Below are 24,542 nucleotides of genomic sequence, written 5' to 3'. Positions count from 1 at the left end.
GAAGCAGGTCCCAAATTCGATCCAGCTCCCAAGACGTCTTGAGTTGCTGTGACAACATGCATGCATGTTGTAGCCTAGAGCAGTGGATAGTGATGACTGAGGCTCCAATTTCTTTCCATCACCTGCCTGACCAGGAGTCTCTCCCGGTCTTACTGCCTGCAACTGACATCTGCTGGAATGATTTAGAAGAATATCAACCAGTTTGGTCATATTATGAATGCACCCTCCTTGACCATCAAGTCCTGGGGTGGGCAAGGCAATATGGTGGTGCAGTGGTTAGCACAGCTGCCTCACAGCGCCGAGGTCCTAGGTTCGATCCCGGCTCTGGGTCACTGTTCATGTAGAGTTTGCACATTCTCCCTGTGTTTGCGCGGGTTTCGCCCCCACAACCCAAAGATGTGCAGGGTAGGTGGATTGGCCACGCTAAATTGCCCCTAAATTGGAAAAAATGAATTGAGCACTCTAAATTTGTGAAAAAAAAGTCCTAGGGTGGGTCTTGAACCTGGAGATTCTGGCTCAGAGACAGGGAAGCTATACACTGCCACCAGACCGCCACAATTTTGATGTGAATACAGCATAACCAAGTACAAAGATGTACATGATGTGCATCTGTGTGGTGCCGTGAATTGGTGTTTAACCACATATCACAATTTTTAATTTGAATCAAATCTAGATTGAAGAAGATCTCTTATACATTGTAAATATTGCTAAGCAAATGGGTTAATCCATTCTCAATTCAGTCTCTAACAAATGGGTGTCTATAACTTCAACATATTTTTAATTCAGCATCAACTGGTTCTCAAAAGCTGCTTATACAGGTGTAGCTGTGGGCTGCTTTGGCAGTAGCAAACCTTAATGCTACATCTAACTACTGAAGTACCAGTGATGGAAAACACTGGTATCATCAGTGGAAAAGTAATATATTACAAGCACAACATTAATGTATGATATATATTCCAGTGAACAAGAATTAACTTAAACCAGAAAAAGGCGTGTCTTGTAAATTTAGCATATAATTCTGCAATAAAAATCCAGATTTTTGTTTACCTCTCCTTCTGTGAGATTACATAACCATCTAGAATCCGCAGAGTTAGACACCAACTGACTATATATGGTCTATAATCAAATCCAGGAAGGGATGGTGTGGCCATCACACATGGATTGTTCATGATTGACAGCTGCTCCAACTCACGAAGAAATCCCACGTAAGAAACCTAATGAAAAACATCTTGCGTGATTTAAGAAATGGTAATGAAGAAAATTCATTACAATATGATGTTCTGCTAGCAAGGAAGAAAGTTTGATTTTAGAATGAAAATATAGAATTAAATTGGTATTTGTACTCCACATTACTGTTACGAATTTACTCTACACCATGAATAATGATAACTTTTATGCATTATTAGAATTAAACACAGCATACCTCATTTAGATCTCGAATCTCATTCTCTGCTAGAGAGAGGATGTTTAAATCTGGTGGCAGGTGACTGGATGCAGACCGGAGTGTGGTGATAGTATTTCCATGCAACAGCAGTATCTATGAAGTGAAAAATATATTAACAAGTCATATTTATCAACATAGCTCTACAACGCAAAAACATTTTGCAAACCAAAAAACATCAGTTTGCGCAGTTCTAATGACATCTCATCATTCACAACTTTAAAAAAATAAGATGTGATAAGGGTTAAAAACATTGCACAGCTCCAAAATAAAAATATAGGACCAGGTACATGGTGAAGTAGCACATCATGTGGTAAAGGTTCAGATTGTGCCTTCATCTTCCACCAGTGACTCAATGAGCAGTTACATAATAAGTATGCTTACATTAACACTGCAATGAAGTCACTGTGAAAAGCCCCTAGTTACCACATTCCAGCACCTGTTCGGGTAATGAGCTGGTACGGGAATTGAACTGCTGGTCTTGTTCTGCATTACAAACCAGCTGTCTAGTCTACTGAGCTAAACCAGCTGGAATCACATGGGAAAGACATTGAAGAAACAGCAAGGCAATGTGGCAAACAAATGTATCTCACTCCTTCATCAGCATCAACAGCTTGTATTTATATAATATCTTTAACATAGAGAATGGTCTACATAATAGACATTAGGTGAGGTAGGGCTTAAGGAGTGTCTTAAAGGATAGATGTAGACAGGTTTGAGGGGTTTATGTACCTAGTGGAGTGGTGCAACGACAACAAGTGGAGTGGTGCAACAACAATCTATCCCTCAATGCCAGCAAAACTAAAGAGCTGGTCATTGACTTCATCCCTGTCAGCATCAACAGAGCCGAGGTGGAGATGGTCAACAGCTTCAAATTCCTTGGAGTGCACTTCACCAAAAATCTGTCCTGGTCCACCCACGTCGATGCTACCACCAAGAAAGCACAACAGCTCCTATACTTCCTCAGGAAACTAAGGAAATTCGGCATGTCCACACTGACTTACCAACTTTTACAGGTGCACCATAGAAAGCATCCTATCTGGCTGCATCACAGCCTGGAATGGCAACTGCTCAGCCCAAGACCGCAAGAAACTTCAGAGAGTCATGAACATAGCCCAGTCCATCACACGAACCTGCCTCCCATCCATTGACTCTATCTACACCTCCCGCTGCCTGGGGAAAGTGCGCAGCATAAACAAAGATCCCTCCCACCCAGTTTACTCACTCTTCCAACTTATTCCATCAGGCAGGAGATACAAAAGTCTGAGAATACGCACGAACAGATTCAAAAACAGCTTCTTCCCCACTGTTACCAGACTCCTAAACGACCCTCTTATGGACTGACCTGATTAATACTACATTCCTTTATGCTTGACCCGATGCCGGTGTCTATGTATTTACTTTGTGGACCTTGTGTTGCCCCTTTATGTATTTTCTTTTTATTTTATTTTATTTTCATGTCCTAAATGATCTGTTTGAGCTGCATGCAGAAAAATATTTTTCACTGTACCTCGGTACACGTGACAATAAACAAATCCAAATCCAAATGTAAGAATTCCGTAGCTTAGCACCTTGGCAATTCAAGACACAGCTGCCAGCGGTGGAGCAATAAAAATTGGTGATGGTCAAGTGGCCAAAATTGGAGTGCAAATTACTGCAGCTGGAAGGAATCGCTAGATTAGAGAGAGGGGAGTAAACCCCACGAATCTTTGGCAATATTTATTGCTCAACCAACATCAATTTGAATGCTGCCTGCAAACTGGTTGTCATGTTTCCCTGCATTATAACAATATAAAGTGGTGATAAATTTCTTTGGGACATGCTGGAATTATGAATGGCACTACAAATGCAACTTCTTTCTTTCATATAGCTTGATTACCTTCCATTTCATGAGTCATAATGAAGAATGCAGGAGTGCAAGCCAGGAGCAGCACCAGGAATATCTAAGATATTGTGTCTCAACCTGGTAATGCTACAATACAGGACTACTTGCATGTCAAGCAGCAGAAACAATGGGCAGAAACAATATGAAATAAACAGGGCTAAGCAATAGCATAACCAACTAGACTCTGCTGTGTTCTAAATCCAGTCTTGAATGGTGGTGGACACTTAACCAAATAACCAAAGAAAAGTCCAAAATATCTTAATCCACGATGAAGGGATGGGGGACGGGAGACCATCTTCAGCCAGAAGTGCCAAGTGGAGGATTCAGAGACCCTCAAGTCTTCAGCCAATTACATTTACTCCATGTGATATCAAGGAATGGCCGTAGGCACTGAATACTGCAAACGCTGTGGGCCCTGTAAACACTCTGGCAGTAGTATTGAAGACTTGTGCCCCAGTATTAGCTACACCCCTAGTCAAACTGAACCAGGACAGCTACAGCAGTGGCAACTAGGTAACGACGTTGAAAATTGTCCCGTTGGTCCTGTCCAGAAAAGGCAGAGCAAATCTAACCAGCCAATGATGGATGGTGCCGTCAACAGTGCTGTCAAGCAGCACTTACTCAGCAATAACCTGCTGACTGATGCTCAGCTTGTTCCATCAGGGTCACTCAGCTCTTGACCTCATCACAGCCTTGGCCCAAACACTTACAAAAAAGCTAAACTCTAAGAGAGTTGACTGCCCTTGACATCAAAGCAGCATTTGACCAAGTGTGGCATCAAGGAACCCTGGCAAAACTGTGGCCAACAGGAATCAGGGAGAAACGTACGCACTGGTTGGAGTCTCATCTTGCACAAGGAAGGTTGTGGTTACTGGAGGCCAATCATCTCAGTCCCAGAATAGCACTGTAGGGGTTTCTCAGGGTAGTGCCTTAAGCCTGACTACCTTCAGTAATGGTCATCAATGACTGTTCCTCCATCATAGGTCAGAAGTGGAAATGCTCATTTATGATTGCACAATGTTTGGTACAGTCAGAAGTGGAGATGCCCACTTATGATTGCACAATGTTTGGTATCACTCACGACTCCTGAGATACTGAAGCAGTCCATATCTGTACGCAGCAAGACCTGGACAATATTCAAGCTTCGGCTTATAAGTGGCAAGCAACATTCACGCCACACAAGTACCAGGCAATGACCATCTCCCTTTGACATTCAATGGCATTACCATGGCTGAATTCCCCACAACATCTTGGGGGTTACCATAGACCAGAAATTGAACTGGACCTACCATATTAACTCTGTGTCCACAAGAGCAGAGTATGCAAATTTTGCTGAGAATAACTCACCTACTGATTCCCCAAAGTCTGTCTACCATCTACAAGACACAAGTAAGGAATGTGGTAGAATCTCTTCACTTATGCAGATAAGTGCAGCTCTAACAACATTCAAGAAGCTTAACACCATCCAGGATGAAACCTGTCAACTTGATTGGCACCCAACCATCACCTTAAACATTCAGTACCCATCCGCCCCCCCGCACCAATGCAGAGAGGCAGCAAAATATACGATATATCAGATGCACTGCAGCAACTCACCAAGGTTCTTTCCTAGCCCACAATCTCTACCACCTTGTAGACAAGGGCAGCAGACACATGGGAACACCACCTCCAAGTTTTTTTTTTGCAAGTTTCCCTCCAAGCCACACACCATCCTGACTAGGAACTGGATTGCTGTTCCTTTACTGTTACTGGATCAAAATCCTGAACTCCCTTAACAGCACTGTGGATGTACTCACATACATGGATTGTAGTGCTTCAAGAAGTTGGCCCACCACCACCGTCTCAAATGCAATTAGGGATGGCAACAAATGCTGACCTGGATACTGACACTCACATCCTATGAAATAATACATCTACCTAATACATAATTTTCCCATGGTGAAATTACAGCCCTACAGTTTTGCTATGCAATGTCTTTGATTTGCCATCACAGGAAGGAAGGTGGAATTTTAGGGCAACCAAAGAACAAAAGGTGGCACCTCCCTGTCCATAGGTAGCAAACTTCAGATTTAGAAGTGACTGTTGTTTTAACAGAAATAGACCACAATTACCTAATTCTTGCTGGTTCAAAAGAAGAAAGGATGGACCTTCATGTTTGATTCAAATGGAAAACAAATAAAGAGACAAGTGTTATGAAAAAGGTATAAATCTAGGAAAAGGTGAATGTGATAGTTCAGCACTAAATATGTATGAATACAGACACTTTGATCTGTCTTATGACTGCAACAAGGCCTTGTGATAAATAGTACAAGAGCAAAAAGCTGAAGAACACTGACATGGTTTGTGCCTCTGCTTACAGTTAATGTCTTTTGGGTAAAGTTATCAGTATTGTCCAAAAACAAAGTTATTTTCTACATTAACTATGTCTCATAGAAACACAGAACATTCCAGGACTAAGTTGGCTTTTGGCTGGATTGGTGTCTACTCGCCACAATCGAACCAGTCTAATCTCATTTTCCTCCATGCTTTTCAATATTTTTCTTATTTAAGGAACAATCTAAAAGAAAAACTGCAAGTCTGCTCGACAACAAAGAAATCAATTTTTCAACCATCTTAAACAACCTTAAATTTGTGTCATCATTACCAACACACCCACACTAAAAACATTATATTCAGTGGTCAGCCAATCGTGTGGGCATAAGCCTTTTAGACACAGGGAAACATCCCTGCTCCTCCTGGACCACAGATTATCTGGAAATAAACTTTTCTTATGGATCTGACCCTTCCTCCATTAAAACTTGAAGCAGGTGGGTTGAGATGGTGTTAAAGAATTCTACAACTTTTGCCAGCATTTGGGAACTAAAACACATCCCCCTCCCAAGGTGTGCTGCTAAATATTATGTCTAATCAAATATGAAATCATGCATGGCTCATTTACAATTTGTGACGCATGGGACTAACCAATTGCTTCAACACCGATGACCACCTCTGCCTTCTTGGGCAGGAGTGGAAATAAGCAGATCACTGAAGAAGCAGCCAGGATTATTCATCACATCTTGAATAACCCAACTCAAAGGACGGCACGGTGACACAGTAGTTAGCACTGCTGCCTCACAGCGCCAGGGACCCGGATTCATTTCCGACCTTGGGTGACTATCTGTGTGGAGTTTTCACTTCCTCCCCGTATCTGCGTGGGTTTTTTCCAGGTGCTCCGGTTTCCTCCAACAGTCCAAAGATGTGCGGGTTAGGACGATTAGCCATGCTAAATTGCCCTTTAGTGTTCAAAAGGTTAGGTGGGTTTACGGAGTTACAGGGATAGGGTGAGGGCATGGGCCTAGGAAGGGTGCTCTTTCAGAGTGTTGGTGCAAACTCGATGGGCCAAATGGCCTCCATCTGCACTGTAGGGATTCTTAGAAACAGGCAGTAACCCAAGGTGGCTACCTTGCCATATTTTTTATGGTTGGGAAAATGTGGTTCATATGAAGTGACAAAGAGAAAAATCAAAAGTAAAGTTAAAATGGAGTTTAAATAGAAAGTATTCTATAGCATGCTGAATAAATATTTTTCTTAAGCATGGTATACATATCTTACCTGCAGGAACAGTAGCTTTGATAGGTCACCCATCAGGGAAATGTTGTTGTCTGACAAATCTAAATGTCGAAGTGCCAAGCAGCTATTAACTGGTTCCATGATCTGTTAAAAGCAAAAATCACATACCAGATTGCAGAGAAAAATCATGAATAATGACCAAGATCCGCTTGAACATCCATGTAATGTTATGCAATGTGTGTTTTTCCTGAAGAGAAGAATACACTCAACATAAATCTGGTTCATTAAACTGAATGGCCAATCTTAGATAAGCTTGTCCTGCTGATACACAGTGGTTTACTTCCCTATACTTCTAAATGCCATCTGAAGATAGAAGATTATGCTTAGTGCCTGTAACAACCCTCAAGAAACTCCACACCATTCAGACAAAGAAGCCTGCTTGATGGGCACCCCATCCACCATCTTAAACATTCACTCCCTTCACCACCTACACACAGTGGCAGCAGCGTGTACCGTCTACAAGATGCACTGCAGCAACTCACCAAAGCCCCTTCAATATCGCGGTTCTGGGTCACTGTCCGTGTGGAGTTTGCACATTCTCCCAGTGTTTGCGTGGATTTCACCTTCCAAACCCATGACCTCCACCAACAAGGACAAGGGCAGCAAGGGAAGCAGATGCATGGGGACACCACCACCCTCGGAGGAGCACACAATCCTGACTTCGAACTATATTGCTGTTCCTTCTGTGTCAACATCCTGCAACTTCCTTCCTGTGAGTGGATTGCAGCAGTTCAAGGTGGCGGCTCATCTCAAGTGCAATTAGCGATGAGCAACAAATGCTGGTCATGCCAATGACATTCACGTGCCATAGTAAATAAGAGGAATATAACTTAAATATTTCACATTATTCTTTTTTAAACTTAGAGTACCCAATTCATTTTTTCCAATTAAGGGGCAATTTAGCGTGGTCAATCCACCTACCCTGCACATCTTTGGGTGGTGCAGGCGAAATCCACGCAAACACGGGGAGAACGTGCAAACTCCACACGGACAGTGACCCAGAACAGGGATCAAACCTGGAACCTCGGCACCATGAGGCAGCAATGCTAACCACGGCACCACCGTGCTGCTCCAATATTTCACATTATAATGGATTTTTCTTTAGCCAAATGAGAATCCCAGCTAAGTTCCATGCATGAAACCATTAAATATAACAGATGATAACTGCATTTGCAAGAGAATGGAGAAACAAGTGCCTTCATTCTACCAGCAATGGACAAAAAGATGATAATTTTGCAGCAATCTGGCAGTTGCACTGGAAGAAATTGTAAGTTGTTGACCTGAGTTGAAGGACATTGCTGAATGTAGATAAAAATCCTTAGCAGAAAAGTAGATAGGATGAATTATGAGGTCACTGATAGAGAACAAGAACATTGGAAATAGGTCACAGTTAATGGAAAACAGCTATAAACTACAGTATATGTAGAACAATTTGAGGAAACTAAATAGTCAGGTTCAGGACTTTGAAACCAAAATCATGTTAATGATTTGCCAAAGAACACACTGGCATTTCTTTCAAAGTTTTAGATAGTCAATGTAATAAACAATGATGCAAAGTTCATAAAAAGACACATAATATAGGAAACAAAATCACCAGTGGAGGATCAATACCAAATGCGGAGTTTGGCACATAGTGATAATGACACTAGCCTAGTAATCCAGAGGCTCTGACTAATGTTCTGGAGTCATGGGTTCAAATCCTAGCATATTCTTTATTAGTGTCACAAACAGGCTTACATTAACACTGCAATGAGGTTACTGTGGATATCCCCTAGTTGCCACACTCTGGCGTCTGTTCGGGTACACTGAAGGAGAATTCAGAATGTCCAATTCACCTAACAAGCACGTCTTTCGGGACTTGTGGGAGGAAACCGGAGCACCCGGAGGAAACCCACGCAGACACGGGGAGAACATGCAGACTCCCCATAGACAATGAGTCAAACCCAGGTCCCTGGCGCTGTGAAGCAACCACTGTGCTACTGTGCCGCCCAGGGCAGCTGGTGGAATTTAAATTCAATTCATATATTCTGGAATTTAAAGCTAATGGCGATCTTGAAACTATTACCAATTGTTGAGAAAACTCATCTGGTTCACTAAAGTCCTTTAGGGAAGGAATCTGCCATCCTTACTGGTCTGTCCGACATATGATTCCAGACCCAGAGTAATGTACTTTGTTAAATACCTTCTGCCAAGGCCTAGGAAGCCACTCAGTTCAAGGGCAATTAGAAATGGCCTTGCCGGCGATGCCGACTTTCCATGAAATAATAAATTTAAGACAAAAAAAACATATTGGCAGTCATGGATTCATCCAGAACTGAAAAGTGATAACAGCATATTCCACAGCTTAGTTCTATGCAAGAGCAATAAAGCAGTAGTTTGAAGGGCAGGTGAAAGAGGTAGAAACATTAACAATTTTTTGAAGCAAAAGATTGAAGAGGTGACTAAAATTCAAGGAAGTACATCTTAAACATGGTGGGATGCTACACAACTTAATTAGATCATTTAGCCCCTTAAGTCCATTCCATCATATGAGAACATAGCTAATCTTCAATCAACCTCCATATAATCTACATTGTTTCATACCCCTTAGTTCCTATGCTGAACAAATCTCAGATTTAAAATTAACAATTGATCGAGCATCAAATACTGTTAGTGAAACAGAGTTCCAAACTTCAACTATCACAATGGTTAGGACTGAATATCCCCTAGTTGCCACACTCCGCCGTCTGTTCGGGTACGCTGAAGGAGAATTCAGAATGTTCAATTCATCTAACAAGCACGTCTTTCGGGACTTGTGGGAGGACACCGGAGCACCCGGAGGAAACCCACGCAGACATGGGGAGATCGCCATTAGCTTTAAATTCACAGAGCCAGGGACCCAGGTTTTATTCCGGCTTGGGTCACTGACTGTGCGGAGTCGGCATGTTCTCCCAGTGTCTGCGTTGGTTTCCTCCGGGCGCTCTGGTTTCCTCCCACAAGTCCTGAAAGGCGTGCTTGTTAGGATAACTGGACATTCTGAATTCTCCCTCAGTGTACCCAAACAGGCACTGGAGTGTGGTGACTAGGGGATTTTCACAGTAACTTTATTGCAGTGTTAATGTAAGCCTACTTGTGGCACTAATAAAGATTATTATCTGTGAAGAAACGTTGCCTAATGTGAATCCTGAAAGGTCTGACTCTAACTTTTAGACTATGCCTCCTTGGTCTAGATTTCCCGAACAGCAAAAGTAGTCTTATCCCCCTCCTCATCTACCCACTTGTCCTCCTTAATGTCATGAAAACTGATCAAATCTCCCCGTAACCTGCTAAACCAGGGAATATAACCCTACATTGTGTAATCTCTCCTTGTTGTTTAACCCTTGAAGTCCAATATCATCTTTCCAAGGTCAATATTCCTCAGGGATAGGTACCAAGAACTGTTCATGGTATTCCAGGAGTGGCCTAACAAGGGCTTTGTATAGCTGAACTATCTGTGTCATCAACAAATTTGGATGTGTGTCTTTTTGTCCCATTATCTAAGTCATTAATGAATACCTTACATAGTTGAGACTCTAACACAGATTCTTGCAGGACACCAGCCATATTCTGTCAATTAGAGTATCTGCCCATTATTCTGCTCTCCGTCACCTTCCCCCACGCTCAATTCCCTAACCAGGTCAACATTCTATCTTCAATTCCATGAGCTTCAACTTTATCTAACAGAGATAGTTTATCAAATGCCTTCTGGAAGTCCACAAAAATAACATCCATGGACTTCCTCTCCCCACTACTTTAGTCACCTCTTCAAAATAATCAATTAGAATTGTCAGGTATGACCTATCCTTTACAAATATTTGCTGCCGGTATAGTAGTTGGCACTACTGCCTCATGGCGCCAAGGACCTGGGTTCGATCGTGGCCCCGGGTCACTGTCCATGTGGAGTTTGAACATTCGCCCCTTGTTTGCGCGGGTCTCACCCACATAACCCAAAGATGTGCAGGCTAGGTGGATTGACCGTGCTAAATTGCCCCTTAATTGAAAAAAAAAAAAAAGAATTGGGTACTCTAACTTTATTTTATTTTTTTTTAAATATTTACTGGCTTTTTCTGATCACAAAATAAATTCCAGTGTGCAGTCGCCCTATCTTTAATTACAGACAATTTCCGGACATGATGTTAGGCTAACGGATCAATAATTTCTTGCCTCCCCACTCTCATCTTTCTTAAGTAGTGAAATGACATGCATATTGTTTCAATCTGAAGGAACTACAAGGAAATCTCATTATAATGTAGAAAGCAGAGGATTATTAAGTCAGATGTGATAAATATGATGTCAGTCACAATGACCAGAAGATTGTTTAGAGATAAAGTCAGGAACAAAAGAGATCCAAAAATGTTATTTATTTTTCTTCAGGTGAGCTAGCAATTGTACCATCAAAAGGCAAAAGAAGTTGAAAAGAGTATTCACAGAAGCTATGCGCGGATTCCTCCGGGCGCTCCAGCTTCCTCTCACGAGTCCCGAAAGATGTGCTGTTAGGTGAATTGGACATTCTGAATTCTCCATCAGTGTACCCGAACAGGCGCCGGAGTGCGGCGACTAGGGGATTTTCACAGTAACTTCATTGCAGTGTTAATGTAAGCCTTCTTGGGACACTAATAAAGATTATGAGAAATGGCTTTAGCAAGAAACCAGAAACAATGGTTAATGCAGTTTCCTTCTAACGTCCAAAGATGTGCATGGTAGGTGGATTGGCCATGCTTATTGCCCATTGGTGTCCAAAATAAAAAGGTTGTGTGGTTACAGGGATAAGGTGGGTGTGTGGGCTTAAGTAGGGTGCTCTTTCCAAGGGCCGGTGCAGACTCGATGGGCCAAATGGACTCCTTCTGGACTGTAAATGCTATGATTCTATGAATAGGGCCCCTCGGCGACTAGGGGCTTTTCACAGTAACTTCATACTTCATAAAATCATAGAATTTACAGTGCAGAAGGAGGCTATTCGGCACATCGAGTCTGCACCAGCCCCTACAAAGAGCACCCTACTCAAACCCACGTATCTACCCTATCCCCGTAACCCAGTAACCCCCACTTAACCTTTTTTTGGACACTAAGGGCAATTTAGCATGGCCAATCCACTTGACCCGCACATCTTTGGACTGTGGGAGGAAACCGGAGCACCCGGAGGAAACCCACGCAGACACGGGGAGAACATGCAGACTCACAGGCAGTGACCCAGCGGGGAATCGAACCTGGGACCCTGGAGCTGAGAAGCAACTGTGCTAACCACTATGCTACTTGTGACAATAAAAGGTTATTATTATTATTATTGTTGTTCTTAATACAAACATACATGGTAGGTCTCGATTTTATGAAGTCAAGTCAAACGATGTGATTGGTCAACATTTGCTAAATAATCTTCAGTGTGCCAAGAATTATGCTGAGAACCAATTTAAGATAGTCAGTCAGACTCACAGTGGCACATTTGTGTGCACTGGAAGCTACATATATTAATACACAGGGTCCTGTTCTTTGCAGATCGGAAGAACATCTATCTACATTCTGCCTGTTTCAGCTAAACAAAATAAGTGACAGCCATTGACGGATTCATTCCCCTTAACCAATCAGGATCAAACTGCCTGGTTTAAATTTTAACCAATTCTTGGCAGTTATCAGTCAGTCACCCTCAACTGGTGCATTTGCCATGGAAATGCCTCTACCAATCAGAATTCATTTGCCATCTAATCAGCATTCCCTTCTCATACAGTATTAATTGTTGCTTTCCCTTTAAGTGTCCTGATGAGTACAAAACGAAACGTTTCAGCATGTCTCTTTTTTCAGCAATACTCAAGTTCTCTTCTACCAACTGAAGAAGATTGAGAACTAAATAAATTGTAGATCATGTAAATTAATTTCATACAACTATTTATTTGGCATTCAAAAATATATCCTCTTAAGTTATGACACTGCAAAAATGAATACTTCAAAAGAAAACCAATGTGATTGGGTGTCGGGAGTTCAGATTTAATTAAGCAAACACAATACCTTGATATTGTTTCCAGCTAAATTGAGCCATTCTAGATGAACCAAGTCCTTGAGACCTTCCACATTTCCAATACTGTTGTTAGGCAAGTTTAAAACTCGCAAATTGACAAGTTTTGCTACACCTATCATCCGTACTAGACGATTGCTGGCTACAGATAACTGCAAGGGGTACAAAAAAAAGATTGAATTAAATACATTATAATAAAATTCATGCAGGCTTTTTTCTTAATTTTACCAATTAGTTTTAATTTCAAATATTGCACTCAAATAAAAGTCAATTTGTTTGGAAAGCAAATTTTCTACTCAAGAGTCAATTTCTCTAGATGGTAGGCATAGTAAGGGGACAATGCTTTTTGATCTGCGTGCAAAGCTGTTAAGTGTGAATGGGACAATATTCATAGAAGAGTTGTTCTTAAATCTTTATCTACCATTCAGTTTGTTTGGGCTATTTTTTTAAATCATATTTGGACCTAGAAGTCTGAAAAGGATGGGCTGTTGAGCGTACTGAAAATAATAGCTTCATTTAGGCAGACTATTTACATGTTGAAAAACCTCCCCAATGTGCAATGCAGAAATGTAAATTGACACCAAGTCTAATCTGTAAATAATACAAGAAAAGGCAAATGCTTTGTTAAAGAGGTAGGATTTCAGAATGGTTTTACTGATCACACAGAGTGTGCAATCGCCTTATCTTTAATTACCTGATAACGTGTTAGGCTAACTGGTAAATAATTTCCTTCTTTTTCCCTCTCATCTTTCTTAAACAGTGAAGTGAAATGCACATTGTTCCAATCTGAAGGAACCACTAAGGAAATTTTATTACAATGTAGAAAGCAGAGGAGTATTTAATCAGACGTGGTAAATGTGACGTCAGTCACAATGACCAGGATGATGGAATGGAAGAAGACTGTTTGCAGAGATAATTAAAATTAAAGTCAGCAACTAAAGTAGAGGAACAGAGAACTTACAGGAGTAAATTCCACAACTTAAGGTCATTGATAGTGGGGTGATTGTGGGACATGTAGAAGAGTTCAAAGTTGGAAAAATGAAAAATTCTGAGTTGAATGACTAAGTAGGTTATGGAGATGGGGAGTGGTGAAGAACCATAAATGAATTAAAAATATAGGACTGAGAATTTCATACTGGAGGACTGGAAGCCAATGCAAATCAGCAAGCAATAAAGACTTAAGTCTTTAACCTGCACTTCAGCAGGTTGAGATGCAGGTAGCAGAGTTATGAGTAAGGTAAAGTTTATGAAGAATGGAGCGTGAAGGTTGGCCCAGAAATAATTTGAAGTCATATAGGGAGATAACAAAGGCAGGGATGAGGTTTTCAGCAGCAGATTGATTGGGTCAATGATGCAGATGCATTGAGACAATGATGGAGATTGCAATAGTTTCTGTAATGGAGGACATGGATTACAAGCTCCACTTAGGGTTAAAAGAGCCCACGGTTGTAGTCAAAATGGCATAAAAACAGACAGACCACCCAGCAACCAGAAATGACAATGGCACACCCTAGCCTGCAAAGTCCTCCTTACTAACATCTGGGGGCCTGTGCCAAAATTGGGAGAGCTGTATCACAGATAAGTCGAGCAACAACCTGATATATTCAAACTCTTAAAATTATACCTTGTAGCCAATGTCCCAGGCACTACCATCACTATCTCGGAGTAGTTCCTGTTCCATCAGCAGGACAAAACCAGCATAGGCAGCATGCCACAGTGGTATGCAGTAGGGAGGTAGGTGCCCTGGGAGTCCTTGACTCCATGCTCCAAGAAGTTGCATGGCATCCAGTCAAACAAGGGCAAGGAAATATCCTGATCAGCACTTATCACTCTCCCTCAGCTGATGAATTAGAACTCCATGTTGACCCACACTTGGAAGAAGCAGTAAGGGTGGTAATGTCAGAATGTACACCCTAGGTGGGATCTTCAATATCCATTACCAAGGATGGTTTGGTAGCACCACTACTGACAAAAGCCCACATATCTGCCAGACTGGGTCTGCAGCAGGGGATGAGGTAACAGACAGTAAGTAAGGGGTTATGTTTAAGATTTAGTTTTAGTTTAGTTTACACAGAGTATATAAATTGATTAACCTAATTATTCTGTTTAGACTTTAACCAATAGAGGACTTCTGTATTTCAGGAGAATTGAATACAAATGTATGGCGGTTATGGTACTAGTGAGACAACATCTGGAATACTGTGTACAGTATTGGTCACCTTATTTAAGGAAGAATGTAAATGCACTGGAAGCAGTCAGAGAAGGTTTACCAGACTAATCCCTGAAATGATGGGTTGACTTATGAGGAAAGGTTAGACAGGTAGGCTTGAATCTGCTGGAGTTTAGTAAAGTAAGAGGCAACTTGATTGAAACATGTAAGATTCTGAGGGATCTTGTCAGCGTGGATGCGGAGAGGATGTTTCATCTTGGAGAATCTAGAACTCAAGGCCACTGTTTAAAAATAAGGGGGCGGCACATGGCATAGTGGTTAGCACTGCTGCCTACAGCGCTGAGGACCTGGGTTCGAATCCCGGCCCAGGTCACTGTCCATGTGGAGTTTGCACATTCTTCCCCTGTCTGCATGGGTTTCACTCCCACAACCCAAAGATGTGCAGGTTAGGTGGATTGGCCACGCTAAATTGCCCCTTAATTGGAAAAAAAATTGGGTACTCTAAATTTATTTATTTAAAAAAAAATTTTAAATAAAATATAAGGGGTCGCTCATTTAAAACGATGAGCAAAATGTTTTTACTCAAAGAGTCTGCTTCCACCACCTTTTCAGGAAGCGAGAGTCTGAATATTTTTAAGGCAGAGGTGGATAGATTCTTGGCAAGCAAGGGGCAAACAGGTCATCGAGGATTGGCAGAATGAAGATTTGCGGTTACTATCAGCTAAGCCATGATCTTTTAAATGGTGGATCAGGCTTGAGGAACTGAATGGTCTACTCCTGCTTCTTGTTCATAGGTTTGTATTTAGTATCATGTGACTGTTTGGTTTAATTTGACAAAGAAATGCACAGTGGGATTTTAAACAGCATAAAGGTAACACGCTAATGAGTTAATTACATATCAACTGCTGGAGAGGCCCCTGTTTGTACTTATTTCCATTTCACAGAGCCACATTGTGAGAACTTGCAACCATGATGAGTGCAAAAATATTAAGTCTACTGTATTAGATGTATTTGGTGCAGTAAGGGTTAAAAGTCTGGGTTAAGGGCAGTAGGGTGGCGCAGTGTTAGCACTGCTGTCTCATGGCGCTGAGGTCCCAGGTTTGATCCCGGCTCTGGGTCACTGTCCGTATGGAGTTTGCACATTCGCCCCCTGTTTGCGTGGGTTTCACCCCCACAACCCAAAGATGTGCAGGGTAGGCGGATTGGCTGCACTAAATTGCCCCTTAATTGGAAAAATGAATTGGGTATTCTAAATTTATATTTTTAAAAAGTCTGGGTTAATATGTGACTGCTACAGTAATATTTTTTTAAATCCTGGTTTGAAAGTCAGCAGGCTTTGAGACTACAAAAGGATCATTAAAGCATCGTAAAGTAAGGGCCAATGGAAGGTTCCCTGGGGATAAGATAATTTAGAGACATGGGGCTGGACTCTCTGCTTTTGGGACTATGTCCTCACACCGCCGTGAAATCTGTGGTCTTTTATGCCAGGAACACAGGCGTCAAAAGGCTAGAGATTCACAGCTTTGCAGGGGGCTAGCAGGCAGCTGTCGTGGAGCTCGCAGCTCCAGCTGCCGATATGGCCCCCCTCAAGCGCACGGCGGCGGCCTCCACTAGCCACGCTGTGGTCCATGGCGGACCGTGACCTGGACCACCAAAATAGTGCCCCACATTGGCCGCTTGCCCGATCCGGACGGTGCGCACACACAGCTCCCAGCTCCCCGTTCCCCTGCCCTCCGATCGGCCCGCCCCCGACTGTGGCAGCCACGGACTGAGTCCGCAGCCGCCTCGCGTGTTTCCCGAACGGCAGGACCACATTGGAAACACACCGACGGGAATTTGGCCGGTTGGGGACGGAGAATTACGGGGTGGGGGTGGGCCTCAGGCAGTGGATACTTGACACGGCGTTTTTCGTGGGGGGGGGGGGGGGGGGGCGGAAAATCCAGCCCATTGTGTTTAGCTGATGTAGTTAATGGGAGCATTCAGATGCTGAAGCAGTCAGGTGTTGAGTTTCAGATTGGAGTTTGATTCAAGATTGGGATGTGAACAGACCAGCAGTTTCTCTCAAAACAGTTAAAGATTTGCCTGTGAACAAGCCAGGAGCCCCCCCCCCCCCCACACACACACACACACACACACACACACACATCCTTATTGAAATCTGGTGTTATCAGCAGAGTAAAGTTAGAAGAGATTCATTATTTGGAAAGGGAGAAAAAAATGACAACAGCTATCTATGTTCTACATTAAGTTAGTGTTGTACAAAAAAGCTATTACATTTGGTTCAATGTATTTATTCTTTGTATTAGAGTTACTTTTGCAACGGTGTGTCATTAGTTTTATGATTGCATAATCGTTTTAGACTTTTATCACTCAAGACTATGTAGCAAGAATATCTATTAACTGAATGTATAAGAAGACTGTACTACCTTACAGCTTAAACACTGATTTACTGCTGTGCGCTTAAGTAGGGAGTCGGTTGGTTGGACGGCTGGTTCATAATGCGGAGAGATGCCAACAGCAAGGGTTCAATTCCCATACCGGCTGAGGTTAATCATGAAGGACCTGCCTTCTGAACCTTGTCCCTCACCCCTCAGTTAAATCACCAGCCAGCTCTCTCTCAAAGGGGAGAACAGCCTAGGGTCCTCTGAAACTGTGGCTATATTTACAACTTTTAAGTACTACCTATTTAGAATTAGGCTATTTGCCCATCGAGTCTGCTCCACCATTCAATCGTGGCTGATCTCACCCTGGCCTTATCCACTGTCCTGCCCATCCTCCATTGCTCTTCAATCCATTACTAATTAAAAATCTGTCTAACTGCTCCTTAATTTTACTAACTGTCCGAGAATGCACCGCACTCTGGGGTAGCGAATTCCACAGATTCACAACCCTTTGGGAGAAGTAGCTTCTCCTCAACTCAGTTTTAAATTTGCTACCTCTTATCCAAAAGTTTCAAAAGAACATATTAATATTGAGTAAGTGGATTTGGATATTAAACATCCCCCAAGAACTTACAAAACCTACCACACCTTGTCCTCACCACGCTACCGGTCATACATGCTTTTGTCCATGACACTATAGGTAGGTAGGTGTGACCACTGCACAGTCCTCGTCAAGACAAAATATTGTCTTCACACTGATCATAGTACCATTATGATAAATAGGATAGATACAAAACAGATATAGCAGCTCAAAAATGGATATACATTGAGGTGCAGTGGGCTATCAGCAGCAGCAGAATTGTATTCTATCAAGGGCTGTAAGCTCAAGGTCCAGCATATCTTTCCTTCGACTTTACAATATTCTAAGTAATCAAGTCTGGTTCATAGACAAAAAAGTGCAAGAGGGCATGCCATGAACAGCCTTGTATCAATTCAGTTCAATTTTCATTTCTGGTAACATCACTCATTTATTAAAAAATTACACGTTAATGAATAAGCAGAAGAAATAAGACTACTCAATAACAGAGGTTTACTTTGAATATGTATTAAAATAACTATTCCAATGCATTAAAATAATCAACCAGTAAATCCACCCCTAACCACAAATCCTCTTCCATACATCAAACTCCTGCTACAAGTTCTTAAAGGGAAGAGCACAAACAAATTCGGGAACCGATTTGTCCTGCATCCGAGGGGTTGTAGTCTTTTCCCAGAACACAACAGGCAGTAATACTGAAACAAGTTATAAAATTCTGACAGCAGACTTCATCTAGAAGGATCCACTTATCAAATGCCTTCCCTGCTTGGTTCAACAATCTCAGCACCGTTGAAGGGTCTGCTTTCCTAGCAGACCTGTCTGCCAGGCGAGACATCCAAAAAGGCTAACATTCTCAACTGCAGCGATGTGGAAGTTTCATGGTTGTAGAATCTACTCCAAAAGATTTTAATTTTCTGCATTCATATAATTATGCATGTCCCTTGGCCAAATGATCTATTATACACAGTTCCTCCAATTCAATTTATCTACTCTACACTGACACCTAGAGCTGGTAACTATTTCAGTGTCCACATCATAAATTTTCACAGGAATAAGATCACAAAATTTACTTTTTCTATAACTAGTTAATTTGTCTTGTTTTTGTTTAGTTTAAGAGAATTGCTATTGCACCATTTTACAAACTTCCCCACCGAGTCCCTGGGCTTTACTTTATTATCCCTGATGAGAGTCACAAATACAGCATGATCAGCACACTTCAGGATCATTTCATTGTTCAATCTGATCAACAATCATTTGTATTGAGGATGAAATGTGACAGACATCGCAGTTGAGGAGATCCAGTATTCGTTAACATTGGCGCGAAGTAAATCCCAGAAACTAACACCCATTGGGTCCTGTTGGAAAGGAAATCACGGATTCAAGTCTCACAGTAGGAGTGACATCAAGGTTTTTCAATCATCTTGCATGGTATTAAACGTTGAAGAGAAATCAACAAAGATAGCACAAGCATAGTTGCCTAATCTATCCGCGTGTTAATGAATCAGATGGATCAAGGTCAGAACAACATCATCCACTGAATTATTCAGATAAGCAGGTTGCAACTTCTTAGCAGCCGAAACGTTTTGGCTGATTTCTAACAGCAAAGAACTCTATGCATGTCAAGCGTTTTCTGAAAGAACAGAGCAAAAGGAACTGCCAACTGAAGAACACATTCCTTAAGAATTTTCTGCTGATCGGAACTTTGCCACATGCTTTCCGTGGATTCATAAGCTTAAATTGCTTCTCTACCTCCCATTTGTTGATAATAACTTGAGATCCTTCTATTTCAAAAAGAGACTACTGCAGAATCACGTCAATAGAATTCATCATTTCCAAACCTGCTAAAAAATCCATTCACTTCATCTACAAGAGGCTTTGCAGATTCCTGAGAATCCTATGCTTTGAAAAGACATTCAATCCTACTAAAATGTCAACTCAACTAAGACGACATTAGGCCTGAATTGAAAGAGACCGAGTTGTAATGTTCTTGTCGGATAGCCTGATTTATATTACAAGAACACTTGTAGCTAAAGCTATAAATTTATTCACATTAACTGTGGGTAAACTATATACAAAACAGATGAATAACAGTAAGACCAAGCACAAGCAACATCTCTCCAGCTTCCTCCAGGCAGTCTAAGGGGTCAGCTGACTAACATTCACTTGTATACTAGTGAGACTCCTAGTGGTCAGTCGGTGGATTACAACATCGCATGATATCACTACATCCCCTTTCCTTTGAAGGAATAAATAAATATATTATCAGTATATTTACATGTCATATGAGCCTATGAGTCTAACAGTATTTTTTTTTATTTTTAAAACTGGTATATGTATATATTTATTTCACTCCCCTGTGTCCTGTCTCCAACTGGAATATATCAGCAAGGCCTCCAGTTATTAAGTAATGACTGCTCCTATTATTTATTCTTCACGCTGTAGCCCTCTCCAGTACAATAGAATCACAGTTGGAATTGAAATCAACCCCCACCCATAGGCAGATCATGCGAGTTTAAGCAGAGCCTGCTGGTCGTAGATGTAGATTCATTCTCATCCTTGGCAGCTGTGCTTCCCCCAACCCCAGCAAGCTCTGCACTCACTACCCCTCAGCCCCAGCAAAGTCAAACACACACCCCCCCTCCCCAGCCAGCCTTGCACTCACCACCCCTCTGCCCCAGCAAAGCCACACATTCGCCATCGCCCTATCCCGGTTCTGGTGAAACCTGCTTTCCCCAGCACCAACCCAAATCTTATGATGGTGTCACACCACCCAGCCTTACACTTGCCCAAGCAGCTCCATTCATCTCCACCATCTAAAAATCACAGTCCTGCTTCAAAAGCACCACCTCCCACAAAGAGAAAAGATAAAACAATTTGATTAAACATAAAAACTTGACAAATTAAGAAAAGCTGACGTCTAAAAGCTAAAACAAGGAGCAGAAAGGCTGGTTCCTGTGATGTAGCGCCACCTTGTGGGATCTTCTGGTGAAGCGATGACACAAAAATACTTGCATGCCAAACAGCGAAAGCAGCATGCATAGACAGAACTAAGCCAGTGTTTTTCAAACTTTTTTTCCCGGAATCCATTTTTAACCAATCAGCCAACCTTTGGGACACACCATTTTCACTTACCTTTAATGCGACAGGTGAGCCTGTTTGGTCCTAATTATCTCACCTGCTTTGTCATTCAACGTCATATTTCTGCTAAGGACCTCCGCTAATTATTTAAGTTGTCGCTGCATTCTTTGAAAAAACATTTGTCCTCGAACTCGCCATGCATAGTCTTCAAATGCCTTTAAAGGTTTGAGGGGTTTAAACTCTCATTTGCCACCTAACCAGATTTTGAATGAACAGGTTCTTCCCGGAGGTGGAGGATAAATGAGAACGGTGCCAGGGAGGCCTGGCCAACCACGCCCACATGTTCTGAGCCTACCTCAGACTACTCGGGTTCTGGACAGCCTTCTTCGAAGCAATATCCAAAGTTGTGGGGGTGAGGGTGGAGGTCTGCCCAAGAGTGGCAATCTTCGGGGTGTTGGACCAGCCAGAACTGCATATGGGGAAGAGGGCCAATGCCCTTGCTTCCTTAGCGCACACCAAAGAATCCTGCTCAGCTGATGATCAGCAGCACCACCCACAGCTGCAGACTGGCTGGCAGACCTGTCGGAATTTCGCCACCTGGAGATCAAATACACCAACTGAGGGTCAGACGAGGAAGTGTGAGGGCTACTCATCAGCCTGTTCCAAGACCTGTTCAAAGCCAATAGTGATTAGGAAGAAGGGGGAGGGGGAACCAATGAGCACAGACAAGATTGCACTGAACAGATAGGAACAAGGGAGGAGGGGACGGCAAGGAAGGAACCCAGGGAAGGATCAGGAAGGGACAAGGGAAAAGAGCAAAGGGGGGGGGGGGTGCAGAGAGCCCCTTCCAGCGAAGCAATAGGGGTAACAGCAACAATCATAAAATTAAAGAGTATAACAATACAACATCCATGACGGAAGAAGGTGCCAAGTCGGAGCCCGACTATCAACAAGGGGAGCAAGTAAAGGAGGAGGCCCAATGAAAGGGGTACATGGAAATTGTACATAAGAAACGTCTTATTCTGTAAATAGTGTGTTCTATATGTCGAATTGTTAAATTGTTAAAATTGGAAAATTCAAAGAAAAACATATTTTTAAAATAAACTCTCATATGCCCGTACTTCCCTGCGTATAACACATATGGGCTTTGCATCCTGATTTGGCACAATTAACAAAGCCATACTTCAAGAAATCATATTTGTACTGCTTTATTCTCAATTTCCGTTTTTTCTTTGTTTACAACAATCCACCTTCAGTTCTTCACAATTCTGTTGCCATGCTTGCTCGCAGCAAGAAAATTGAGGAATCTCTTCTGCATAATGTCACGCCAAAAGCACAAACATACAGCACGTGACGTCAGTGTACATCCCAGGTGCGTGACCTGCCCTCTGCCACCGTTTCTGGCCGGAAGACTCCATCGTTCCATTAAAAAGCCGTTCACAGCCAGCAGTTGGGTGCTTCTCCCATGATCGGGAATGCTGCGATCGATTGCTCCATGACCTTCCCGCAACCCACCTGCACTTCGCGCCAGCAGTTTGAAAAACCCTGAGCTAAGCAATCCTACAACACCACAATCAGATCAAAGATCTGCAGTCTTTAAACATCCAATCATGAATGGTGGTGGACAATTAAACAATTAACAGGAGGTGAGACTCACAAATATCCCCAATTGCGAGGCTCCCCCACCCATCAGTGCGAAAGAGGTTGATGCATTTGCAACATCTTTCGCCAAAACAATTAAGTTAAGGATCTATTGCGTACTCCTCCCAAGATCTCCAGCATCACAAGCTGCCAGTCTTCGACAATTCAATTCACTCCACATGATATTGGCTGAATGCAAGGGATACCCCAAATACTCTGCGCTCTGACAACATCCTGGCAATAGTACTGAGGGATTGTGGTCCAGAACTAGCCACACTCTTGACCACATACAGCTAGAACACTGGCATCTACTCAACAATATGGAAAATTGCCCAGATATAAGCTGTTCACAAAAAGGACAAATCGAACACGGCCAATTACCCCCCATCAGCCTACTCTCAATGATTAGGAAAGTAATGGAAGGAATCGTCACTAGTGCCATCAAACGACACTCACTTAGCAATAACCTGCTCACTGATGCTCAGTTTTGAATCTGCCACGGTCACTCTTCTCCTCTCCCATTTACAGCCTTGGTTCAAAGAGCTGCACTAAGAGGTGAGGGGTGGATCTGCCTCGACACTTTAGCAGCATTTGACTGTGGGTGGCATCAAGGAGCGCTGACAAAATTGAAGTCAATGGGAATCGGGGGGAAACTCTCCACTGGTTGGAGTGGTACCTAGCACAAAGGAAGATGACCAATCATCTTAGTACTGGGAAGTCAATGCAGAAGCTCCTCAGAGTAGTGTCCTAGGCTCAACCAGAAGTGGAGATGTTCGCAGATGATTGCACAAGAACCCTTTATATGCAAACAAATAGGAATATGTTCAAATCTTGTGCCTTTTTTGAATTGCCCAGAGGCCTACTCAGCCTATACTTCACTGCTGCTTTCGCCATGACAAGGCCTCAGCCAATCAGAGTTGGCTTGCCAATCAAATAGCATCCCTTTTCTCTGTAGTAAAACTTGTTCTGATCGTTGGAAATTTGGCATTTTTGCATTTGTCCTAATGGGTGCAAGATGAAAAACTTCTCAACTTGTCTCTCGATTTAGTAATATTCAAGTTCTATACTACCAAGTGACCATTTTGCTTATTGTGCTACTTCTGTAAATTTTACTCCATTAAACTCCGCTCCATAATGCAACCCAGCACATGGGTACATTTTCAACCCAAGTGTAAAAGGGAAGAAAATGGGATGAATAAAACACCAGAAAGTGACACAGGTATTACAGTCAATTTAGGATACATACATGCTCTACCAAGATATATTTCTGTTCATACCTGTTGCTGCAAGCTATTATCATCATACCTCGACTCCAATTTTAACTGAATACAACTAAAGCAAGATATTGACCTGGAACAGGTCCAAGAAAAAACTCTGGATTACATTTTTGATGGAAAGTGAATGCAAACGGACTTTGTAAAACTGCATTTCTGCTGTAGCTCCTTGATCATATCAAAGCAACTTGCACCTAACTTTACAAGGAACTGTGAAAATTGTACAGCTACGTCCCCAATTAGGTCTGCTGAACAAATGAGCAAAATACAAAAGTAAAAGTGTTGCACAATGCAGTCCACATAAAATTTTACTTTCCATTCATCCATAACAGTGGCTCTGAAGCAGAGAGGATAGTCTGAGAATTGAGCACCATGACAAAATCCTTCCAAGCCCATGGTGATGTCCTTTAAAATCTGAAGTTTTAAGAAATGGTACCACG

At 42.2% G+C, this 24,542-nt stretch overlaps 1 protein-coding gene across 4 annotated transcripts in view; it reads right to left on the bottom strand.

Annotated features, from left to right (window-relative positions):
• The window catches only part of cep97 (centrosomal protein 97), a 118,598-nt gene that overhangs the window by 85,247 nt on the left and 8,809 nt on the right, over positions 1-24,542 (bottom strand). For 2 of the 4 annotated variants that reach the window (XM_072513589.1, XM_072513590.1), the window contains 4 exons: positions 12,954-13,112; positions 6,918-7,019; positions 1,424-1,537; positions 1,048-1,214 (listed from right to left, as the gene is read on the bottom strand). In XM_072513589.1, coding sequence (XP_072369690.1) covers positions 1,048-1,214; positions 1,424-1,537; positions 6,918-7,019; positions 12,954-13,112 — 542 coding nt within the window. Of the gene's footprint in view, positions 1-1,047; positions 1,215-1,423; positions 1,538-6,917; positions 7,020-8,215; positions 8,309-12,953; positions 13,113-24,542 lie in introns of those variants that run through there. The other 2 variants (XM_072513593.1, XM_072513591.1) reach the window with 2 other exon arrangements.

This window comes from Scyliorhinus torazame, chromosome 8, assembly GCF_047496885.1.
Source record: "Scyliorhinus torazame isolate Kashiwa2021f chromosome 8, sScyTor2.1, whole genome shotgun sequence".
Taxonomy (NCBI): domain Eukaryota; kingdom Metazoa; phylum Chordata; class Chondrichthyes; order Carcharhiniformes; family Scyliorhinidae; genus Scyliorhinus; species Scyliorhinus torazame.
This window is presented reverse-complemented; position numbering and strand designations above follow the sequence as displayed.